The 10,615-nt window shown below is 42.7% G+C and overlaps 1 protein-coding gene across 1 annotated transcript; it reads right to left on the bottom strand.

Annotated features, from left to right (window-relative positions):
- On the bottom strand, nt 1-5,063 carry HEBP2 (heme binding protein 2). Its single transcript, XM_054211220.1, has 5 exons — nt 5,009-5,063; nt 2,560-2,644; nt 2,136-2,271; nt 1,708-1,873; nt 1-1,064 (listed from the first exon to the last, which is right to left on the bottom strand). The coding sequence occupies exons 2-5, from the start codon at nt 2,632-2,634 to the stop codon at nt 890-892; spliced, it is 552 nt and encodes a 183-aa protein (XP_054067195.1). The 5' UTR covers nt 2,635-2,644; nt 5,009-5,063; the 3' UTR covers nt 1-889.
- Nucleotides 5,064-10,615: the final 5,552 nt, after the last annotated feature.

Here is a 10,615-nt window from a genome sequence, read left to right as displayed (position 1 = left end):
GTGTCTGGTATTGCTAGTGTGCAGACTGCAGTTGACCTGACCAATACCAGCATTTGGACAAAGCTAAGTAACTGAAGTATAATTAGTGTTTTGTAGGTGAGAGCTAAACACTAATGCTTGTGTATTTGCCCCTAAAATTACAGACCAGCAGTAAGTCTGGTATTGTGTGTTCAGGCGTGGATGATATACACATAATAATCATACAGCTTTGGACACTGTTAACCCTTTTCCAATGGACTCTTCGTCTAGTCTGGTCACTGGCATTAGTCTGGAGCAACACAGCATCCAGCTTCCATGAGGGAAAGAAAAAAAATAATAGAGCAGAGAGGTGGGGGATTTTATGAATACTATTTAAAGAAAAATGTTACTGCTTATGAGGCACTAGGGCCTGCTAAAGTGTTGCTGCTTCCCAAAATTCATTAATGGTAGGCTTCTCCTCTGAAAAAATTGAATTTCCCTCATTTTTCTGTCTCAGGAGTGATATCAATATGGGGAAAGTCAGCTCTATGAAGAACTCATTCTCCACAACACTTGAGCTATTGCTGTGGCACTTCTAATGAGAAGTAAAACTAGACATCCAAACTGTTTTGCAGGAATATTTTCAGATTATTAAGTGTTCCCTAGAACCTTTCATTAAGAGGAATAGGTTTGCCATATCCCCCTCCCACTCCAGCTGGTACTGTTGACTTGAATTTAAATTACGTCTTGTAGAAAGAGCTGAAATCTTTTTAGCCAGAATAGTATTCCATCCTAGAGAAAACAAATTAGACATGATCCTGTGTCCACGTGCAAATTAAATCTCTTCTGCACTAAAGCAAAAGCCATTAATAAGGTCTGCTTCCATCCAGAGCTGATTAGTAGCCTCTTAATATTCCCCACCACCACCATATTACTTCTTAAAATACCACACTTCATTGTGCCTGTTAAAGAGCTTGAAGGGACTGTCATAGCCTGCAGTATAGAAGAAGTCTTCATGGAATGGTTGGCCTCTGTTTCTTAAGATTCTGGCCAAGACTTCAGCTTCCTCAGCATATTTCTCTGGGGAGGCAAATCCACCAAAGGACCTGGTAGAAGTGAAAAGGGAGGTTTGTTAGGAGTTCAAGCCTCTGCTATTTATTTTCACAGAAGGGAACTTCAGGCTTTCAACTTGAGCACTTCTGATGCAGTTTGTAGTTATTAGGTAAACTATACAGAACTAGCTGTCAGGGAGCATATGGCTATGTATGCTATTTTAAAAGGTAGGATTTAAAAAAATAAGTTGCTTCAAATTCTGAGAGCATTAGCTGACATAGATTGTTGCCTGTGGCTTTAATAAATGCGGAGAAAGCAAATGCAGCTTTAGGTGCTTTTTCTGTAATGGAGATGTGCCATGCAGGTTTTGTGAGACATAAAGGGGGCTGGAAGAGTGTTTTAGATGTTCCGTAGCACAGAATCTGCCCAAGAGAAGAGGATTTTGTAGGCTGCTTTTGTAGAAAACCCATTCAATGCAATATTCAAGAGTCTGCTGAAGAATGAACCTTTCAAAACTTGGTCACACCCAAGCATAAGAAAGATATCCAAATGCTCAGGTTTTGCCCATCAAGGCTCTGAACAGCAGGATATATCCATGGTTAAAAATCAGCTGTAAGAAAAAGTAGTCCAGGTTCTTGGTACACAAACCTGTTTCAGTAGCTACCCTCAGTTGTGAGCCATGCTGATGCTGCTTACCGGACAAAGATGGCTGCTGCTTTCCGCTCTTCAATAAACACATCTGAGTCGGTGGGCTGGGGTGGGGAGTCCTGGTGTTCAAATGGCACAAAGAAAGAGATCTTGAAATCTGTGCAGGCAGATTTTATCAGGCAGGTCACAGGTACGGTCATATCAATCTTCATTTCTAGAGGACAGGAAAGGGGAAAAAAAAAAAAGTCTGAGCTGCAAGCAAAGACAGTGCCTGAATGCAGCTGTAAAATGGGATGCAGGCTTATCCTAAAAGCAGGTACTAAAGCAATCTCATGGGTAGAATGGCCTAATGGAGTCATAGGGGTGTTAGATCAGGAAAGGGAACTTGCTGTGTATAACAGCTTATCTGTTCTTTTATGCAGTTTAGCTTCATCTCCCATTTGTGCCTCTTGCAGTTCAAAACCAGCTCATTGTACCTTTCTCATTCTTCCCTTGGATGTAGTGAAAGAGTTTCCAGAAGCCTTGGCGCATCGCCTCCTTCTGTGTTTCTCCCCTAATGACCGTGCTGACCCACTTTGCCGTCTCGTACTGACGCAGTTCATAATCCTTTGCCTGAAAGGTAGCAAAAGTCACAGTAACCGTGACATGAATACTAAAGGTGACATAAATGAATAGCTATTCCTTCCAAACCAGCATGAAAGTATTGTGTATGTCAGATAATACTGGGCAGCCTCTTAGCTGCAGGCTAGGGATACCCCCCCACCTGAAATTGCTTGATGCCTCCCCTTGCAAAACCATGCTTCCCCGCTCCTCCATGTTGAACAGACAATCCCAAATCCACCCTAGCTCTGCAGCACCCTGGCTGCAGAGAGCTCTGTTCCCCTGGCCATTAGTGGTTACCATTGTCTCTGCTGATGTCCACCGAGGGGACTGCAGGTCCAGGGACAGAAACGTTTGCTTGAAGGATTTGATCATCTTGCCAAAGCTGAAAGGCAGACAGAGCTCATTGGCCTTTCTTCAATCAATGCAGTATAAATGGAGCAGAAGAAAGCTTTTCTGCTGAATGTCAAGGAGCTTTTCCTCAGCCTCTGGTCTCCAACATTTCATAATGCTACATTGAGAAGCAACTGCAAAAGTTCAGGCAAAACACAGGTGCTTTCTAGAAAATTGAAAGTCCTGGCTTCCGCAGCTTATCCCCAATGATTCAACAGTAAGGGCTGAAATCCTTTTCAGAACCGGGACCAAGAAACTACCTCTAGGCTGATGTGGGAGTGTATGTCTGTCAGGATGTGCTGCCTTTGCTTCTCTGTGAAGTGAAGGAACTTCCTGGCTGCAAAACCGAAGGTCGAGATTCTGCAAGCGGCAGGTATGTGGAAATCTGTAAGTAAAACTGACTTCCTAAGTTCAGCCACTTTGCTCCTGGATGAAAAGGTGTTGGTGTTGATGGTTACTCTGGGATTGACTGTGCCCATAACTTTATTGGGCCTCTCATAATAGCTGATGCCTTGCTCAAGGCCTTTAGCCCTGGAGTCCTGTGAATAGATGAGATCCTCTGTATTTATGAATATGTAGCTACTTTCCTCGCTACACACAAAAGGAAAAAGCTGAAAACGTGAAAACACTCAACTTCCTGTCACTGTCCCAAGGTAAAGCAAGTGAAAATAATCAAGATCGCTATTGACGTAATCACATCTGGTTAAAATTCTTGAGATTTTAGGAGCCTTGATTTATGACTTTTGTCAATACCAGGCAGATCGTAGTGCATAACCTACATCCTGAGAAAGTCTCTGCTTTCTATTACATTAGGATATCCTTTGCACTTCATATTACAAAGACAGCATGAAGTTAATTCATCAGTTGTCTTGATTTTTAGGGCATAGTACTTTGTCTTCTCAGAGTATAACTTAATTGCACGTTTCTTGGATAAGAACAAACAGGTTATTTTCATTTTTCTGCTTCCTCGACTGTTTAAAGCAGCCCACAGGAGAAGCCACTGCTCTGTCACTTGTAGCTCTACTTTTTTTCATGGGCTTTTAGTGTTAAAAGTGCAGCGATGTAATTCACAGCATGTCCCACCTCCAGTGGTAAGGTCTTTAAGGTATGTCATCTTTAACGTGATGTTTGTGAATGGCTATTTTTGTACCATGGCTACTTTGTAAAATCAAGAACTGCCTTTTACTACCTGACTACTTTCTTACCTGTTTCCATTTTCTTATGACACATAGAATACTGTGGAATACTATTAATCCCCCTCTGTACCCTGGTTTAGAAGTGGCTACAGGAGTTTTCTCTTTGGGATCTATGAGGTCGAAAAGCTTTTAGGAAAAAAAAATGAAAAAACACCCAAACAACCTTGCTGGCACCGATTTCACTTAGAATCCTTAAAAGTAGTGGTGCACAGAGCAGTCGCGTGTTGAGCATTTTCTACCAGCTCCTTCAGTCGCCACCGCAGAGCAAGGGAAGATGAGAGAACCACGCAGCAGGACACTTGCTGCCAGCGGTTCAAAGCAGGCAGTTCCCCCTCCCTGTCCCAGCCTGAAGATACGTCATCTTCAGCGGTCTTTACCAGGATGACTGCTCACCAGGGACTGCTGTCCCAAGCTGGACAGTTGTACTCTAATGCACTTTTTGTCATTAGTATTTACAAACTAACAAAGCATAGCGATAAAGCAGGAATCTAATCATTTTATTAGAAGTAAATGTGAGCAACTATACTGAAACTTCCTACAGTAATTTATTTTATCCATTGCTGTTTCAAAGGCCAAGCTGATGCTGCTTTTCTGTCACTTTGCTTTCCCCTTCATAGCAAACAAGTTTCTCTTCACGCGCTCCCTGGGTGCGTTAGAAAGCAGAGAAGTAAACGTTCCTCTGTTCTAACACATCCTGAGGTAGTAGCTGCTGTAGGAGCTGGCTTGTCTCTGTACTTGCCAATTCCAGCCCCTCCCCAACACACGTTTTCTTAACTGCTGCTTAGATCTCTCTCACCTCTGTCTTTTATAACTTCGTGGCCAGTACTGTCGATGACTGCATGTACAAAATATTTTTGAATTACATAAAACAATGCTTGGGGGAGGGGGGAGAAGTGAGAAGAATCCTCCAAATATTTGCAGTCGAATTAATTTTTAGATGTACAGGAAAGCTTAGCTTTGCGATTTCCAGCTGTTCATGTAGATATTACTGTTGGGTGTCTGGGTTTTTTCTGCGTCTGTTAACACATGGGCCAAAGGGACAGAAAGCATAGCAGGCGTCTTCGCAGGTTACACTGATGCAGCAAGTAAGCGTAGCCAGAACATGCCATTCCTCAACCCGCTAATTATATTAAGAAAGCGCAGAAAGTAGACATACTTACATTTTAAGCTGTACTTAGGCTTCTAGCTATTGCAGTCTATCCTTCTGAGGCTGCACATACTCACAGGATGTTGCCTGTCGGTGTTTATTTTAGTTTCACCAAACTCCGCCCATGCCTCAGCCCTACTGGAGGGAGATGCCATTAGGAAAACCAGAAGGTTGTCGCCTTGTCCTCCTCTGGGTCTCATTGGAGACCTCCCACACAAATGCCGAAAGCCCCACCTCCTGCCCACGAGGCGACACTGGGTCCAGTGTGTGATCTGGCTCCACGAACAGTTTCGCACCCTTGTGTAACTTCCTCTGGTTTCCATGGCTTTGTGCCTGCTGATGTCAGGGTCAGCAGCAGGTTTTGTGCTCTCGAGAGAAAGAATTCCACATAAATAATGACCCTCCCCCTGACTCAGATTACATGAGAGTGGTGGTATGGGATGGCAGCTTTTCCTTTTTACCCCTGGGGTAAAACGGTAGGCAGAAATCTGGGTGCAAACTAAGCTAAGGCCATCCTCACGAGATTTCTGCTGGCATGTTATGAAAGACAGACAGTGTTCTATAATGACTAGCTGTTTTGAGCGGTATTTGAGACAGCCCCCCCCAGCCCTTGGGTATCTGCACAAAGGGGTTATACAAAGCTATTGTGAAATTCTATCCTGCTTATAATACACAAAGTGAAGCTGGGCTCTTCATTTAACCAGCTGCAGCTCCAGACATATTTAGGTACCAGCACAATAGGGCAGATTAAACTTCCCAGTTTGAGTTCTGAGAACACCTCCCGTGTTTGTAATGGTTTGTGCAAATTCCTTGCAGCCAAATTCAGCTAAGCTCTCTGGGACATTTTAAATCAATAGCTGAGAGTGACTTTTAATGGAGAACACACTTTGTTTGCAGAGAGCTTCATCAGGATGCTGAAAGCATTCTATTCTGAAACACTTCTATTCTGAAAGGGGGAAATAAAAAAACCCCAAACCATGCCAAATAGCAATTGCAAAGCTATCTCTAAAGCCACAAAGCTCTCTAAAGCCACAGAAGCAGCGTGGTGTAAAGAGTGGTTTACTAATGGAGCCTATTCCAACATGCTAAGGCCTGAAATGCAGAACCAGTTCTCTGCATGCTTTGTAACTTTATTTTGCAGAGTTAACTTTCTGTCAGTTTTACCTGTTGTTCTGCTTGGGTCAAACAGGAAAATCGGCAGGGCGGTTCGGAGCAGCAGAACGTGCTACTTCGTGGTCTTTGCTCAGGAGCAGCAGGCAAGAAAAGGCACGTGCTTGTGTAAGGTCAGCTGTTACATTACTGTCGCCCTGTCAAGTGTGTACTAGTAATTATTTTCTCTAGAGTAGGGAAGGCCGTGTAAAAAATGACACCCAGCCATGACAGTTTGGCAAATCTCAACAAATCTACCCCAGTCATGAGTGCAGAGAAGTATTGCTTTGAAAGGGGGGCAATTAATCCCTAGGTAAACACAAGCCCCCTGTGAATTCTCATTTTGTTTCTGAGGCAAAGACCCAGAACAAATCCCCAGTCAGTTTGTACGTGTCCAGCTGATGTTTCTGTCCCCGACAAAGAGCTAACTGTTCCTGATGGAGTAGCCTGAGGTCAGAGAACAATCATCAGTGTTTTCCCGAGAGGTTGTTTTCCAACACTCTTGTTTTTCACATATAAATTGAGAGAACATGTCAACAGTTGGAAGAGACATCAGGGTGGGCATGAGGACATGTATTCTGTACATAACTATATACATACCCAAACGGTATATAATTAGGGGGATGGGGAAGGGATTATGAGGGAAGCTGACACACAGTACCTCCAAAAAGGGAAAATGTGAGTACGGTAATTTTGTACCCCTTGCCCTTTACACAGGAAAATAACATGAAAGAACTGTTTTAGCACCTTGAGGTTCCAGTAGTTTGCAGAACACATGATGGGGAAGTTCAACAGAATACGTGTACTGCTAGTTTGCCTGGCTACCCCTCCTGCCTGGGGAAAACCAAAAATGGCAGTAATAAAGGCTAGTGCTGCTTATATAAATATCAACCTCTCCTTGTACACTGTACCTCTAAAGCAAAGAGTTGCTGTCCACAGAGGAGCCCTAAATGTACTAATTAAACAGGCAGTAATTAAGCCTCAAAGGTAGCTTATGACACCTCTGTTTAATGTCTCATACATATGTCTGGGACTTGGCTGGTATTTTCTAGAACAGCTGACAAAGCGGTGCTTCTCTGTACTGTTGCCTTAAACTCAAGGAGTAGAGATGAGGGCACAAGCACATAAAAGCATGCTGTTTGTAGCTTCATTTTACTTTTTTCGGCAGGTACTTCTGGGCAGAACACCATAATGAATTTGTACTTAAGTAATGTTTTTTCAGGCTAGCAGCTTCTATCGGAGAATTATAAGGACAAGCCTGTGATATGATCACTTGTGATTTCCATTTTCCTCTCTGTAGACTCTATCTACACTTGTCTCTAACGAGCCCAGGCAAGACCTTAAGCAACATGCTGTAAAGCAAAAATGCTTACGTCTGCTCTGTGGCAACTTTAGAATAGCTGCTGTCAAATTCATGCCAGTGTGTTGTAAGTTGCCTTTAACCCTACAGGCAAGTGCAGGCTGCTTGCACAAAAAAGATGGATCTTTTCCATTGACCTAATTGTGTCAGGAGTGGAGAAGCCCTGGAAAATATGTTTTGCTACTGTATGGTTAATGATAACTTTGAGTCATGTTCTTTCAACTGACAAATCTGTAGCAAAACTTGTGTGTGTGATGAAGAGAGGGATGCATGTGTTCCTGGGTATGGCTACTCACGTGCTCTAACAAGTGGCCTCAACCCAAACACTCCAGGCAGTTCTGCATTTCTGCCTAAGCCTGTCAGGGCATCAGTTTAGCCTTGTGATTGATGATGATTTTGATTTAAAAGAACTGGGACTCTTCATGTAAAAAATGGCATTTGCTTTTGCAAACACACGCCTATCAGATGATGCAGAAGCCCTTACTTGCAACACAGAAGTTGAGCATGTGATATTTATAGTTATTGTAAATAACAGCCCAGGGCAGCAAAAGTGTCTTTTTATGTTGTTAGATGAACCGTGGTTTTCTGCAAATTCATTTCCCAAAAGAAGCCTCTTCTCTTCTTGCTCTAAAGAAAGAGAAAGCCTTCTAGCAAATGCTATTTTATATCTTATTCTCACTTCCAGCAAGGAAAATGAAGAAGCATAAGTGTACCATCTTCTAAAGAAGTAGCTGAATGTACTATAGTCTGTTCCAAGGAGATTCCATATTATCCTTTGCAAATTACAGAAAAGAAATCTCTGGCATAACTCTAATGATGGTATTTAGACCTTATGCTCTAACCTACGCATTTTATGTCAGCACACCAATTTGTCACCATCAGATTGGCCTTCAGCCAAAAATCATCTGCTTTCTGGAAATGCAAATGTGGATTTTGTCCATCTGGTTTTTGCCTTAGTCAGCTAATTTGTTACAAATGACACATGAAACTAATGCATCTCCCTGCTACCTTGAACAGCTGACTCAATGACAGCATTACATAAAATCTTGCTAAATGAGTGACTGCTTGCTCACTTCATCAGAGATTGCATGGAACTGACTGCTCTTGACCAAATAAAAAGCTTCCTTCATCCAACACCACTCCAGAGCACTCTTGAGTTGGTGTTTTCCAAGATTTCTCTGCTGAAGGTCACATTTTTGAATCATTCTAGGTTTGGAGAATTAATCCTTCCTTTCAGCTGCCATGAATAACCTTCCTAAACCTTTCTGTCATCTGTCCATAGAGTCCAGAGAGACACTGGAAGCTTTCTCAGCTTTATATACTGCTCTATTCGCTTGGCTTCTTTCCAAATAAGGGTTATTTTTAATATGGATCGGTTTAGGGATCTAGCTATCATCTCAACCCCACAAGCAATTGTCTCAGTAACCTTCTCTAGCCAGCATTAATACTTCTCTAAATCCATAGAAAACTCGCAGTCCTCTCTGAATGCTGAAAAGAGAGGAAATTAATTCATCTTTCCCTACAAATTCATCCACATTCTGCTATTGACAGGTTCTTCTCAGAAACAAGAACATGAAACAAGAACATGAAACAAAGTGAATTTTTATCTATCTTCAAGATAAGAACATCTCATTCAGGGAAACAGGATTAAGATCACACAAGTAACAGTGTTCACTAGAAAAAAGCCTTGACACAATGCTAAATGGTATTTAACAATGGCTTAAGCTATAGCCTACGGTGCGAGAGAATACAACGTCTTTGCAAACACAGCTCTGAAGAGGAAAGAGCGAGGCATCAGTCCTCTGAGAACACTGCTCAGGGGCTGGGGGGTGGGGCTCAAAAAACAACCTTAAGGAGAACTTAGGCATTTACTGGAGAACAGGCATTTACTGACTGTTTCTTACCAATAGGAAAGTCCAGTATTTGAAGTCACCAACAATCTGTCCCACAGCTAATGCTCTCAAGCAATACAGAGCAAGTAGTTAGCAACCAGAGTGGCAGCCCAAGGCCTCTTACTCTTACATCTCACCTCCTAGACAGGCTGCTCCTCTGCCAGGGCCTGGATTAAGCTCTTGACTCTGCTGAAGGCTTATTTTGAGATGATGGGAACAGCCCCAATAGTCTGAAAAGGACCCAGGTATGCGGAAATTGCCCTGGTGAGGCCAGGGTTTCCCTGTGGAGTCTCAATGACCTGAGAACATGTCCAGAAGTGATGGAAACAGGCCCAGAGCATAAGGACTATTATCTTACAAAAAGTGTTAAAGAAAATGGTGTCCTAAAATAATAATATTTTCCACTGTCTCCAAATAGACACGAAGAGAGAACTGAAAAATGGTGAGCTTCTTGTGAGGGGTGTCTCTATTGTGATAGCTCTTCAGCAGTACAAGTTGAGGACCACTGTGGTACATACTGGGTAACGTGAAGCAGAATGAGGAATCCATTACAAAGCCCTTGCAATCTAATTGTGAATGTATTTGTCAGCACGCAGGCATTAGTGATGCATGGCTGTAGGAAAGCGTTCTCTTTCTGGCCTGTCGATCCAACTAACCACCTAAGCACAAATCGATCAGTTGTCCTACCTGAGGCTTTGTCTCCTGAGCTTCTTCCTGATCTTAGTTGCAAGCATGAGGATCATATCAGAACTTCTCCCATCTTCTAACGGTGGGGATTTTGGTAACGGGTGTGGGTTTTCGGTGGGCGTTTTTGCTGTTTAGATTATGCAAGTAAGGCCTCCAGAGATGGATTCTTGAAGAACCTGGTCTCTCTTTCTCTCCTTTCTCAAGATGTGCCAATGCTGCATTCTGCAGCAGATGGCAGTGTTGTTTGCGTTCAGAGGTGAGTTCTCCTTTGATTCAAAACTCCCTCAAACTCTCTTGGTTGCCAATTGGTCGCTTTACCTCACTAATGGATCCAGTGTACTGTGATCGTTCTTTCTATAGCCTTACATTTGAGTATGCTCTAGTATCTATTAGTGAGATGTACATGGGAAGACTAAACATTTAAGCATCTTAACATCTAAAAAAATAACATCTTGGCATGTTAAGCATCTTTCATGCGGCAGACACACTGGTCTGAATGTCTGTGTTAGGACAGTTAAGAAAATCCCAAGTT

The sequence above is a fragment of the Rissa tridactyla genome, chromosome 8 (genome assembly GCF_028500815.1).
Source record: "Rissa tridactyla isolate bRisTri1 chromosome 8, bRisTri1.patW.cur.20221130, whole genome shotgun sequence".
Lineage (NCBI taxonomy): Eukaryota > Metazoa > Chordata > Aves > Charadriiformes > Laridae > Rissa > Rissa tridactyla.
Note: the sequence above shows the minus strand (reverse complement) of the source record. Positions and strands in the feature narration are given on the sequence as shown.

Bases quoted from the DNA above. Each gene is read 5' to 3' on its own strand.
- HEBP2 (XM_054211220.1), bottom strand. From the start codon at position 2,634: ATGATCAAATCCTTCAAGCAAACGTTTCTGTCCCTGGACCTGCAGTCC. The intron at 1,874-2,135 runs GTACAATGAGCT...CCTGTCCTCTAG, and splicing joins CCAAGGGAAGAATGAGAAAG to AAATGAAGATTGATATGACC. The intron at 1,065-1,707 runs GTAAGCAGCATC...CACTTCTACCAG, and splicing joins GCAGCAGCCATCTTTGTCCG to GTCCTTTGGTGGATTTGCCT.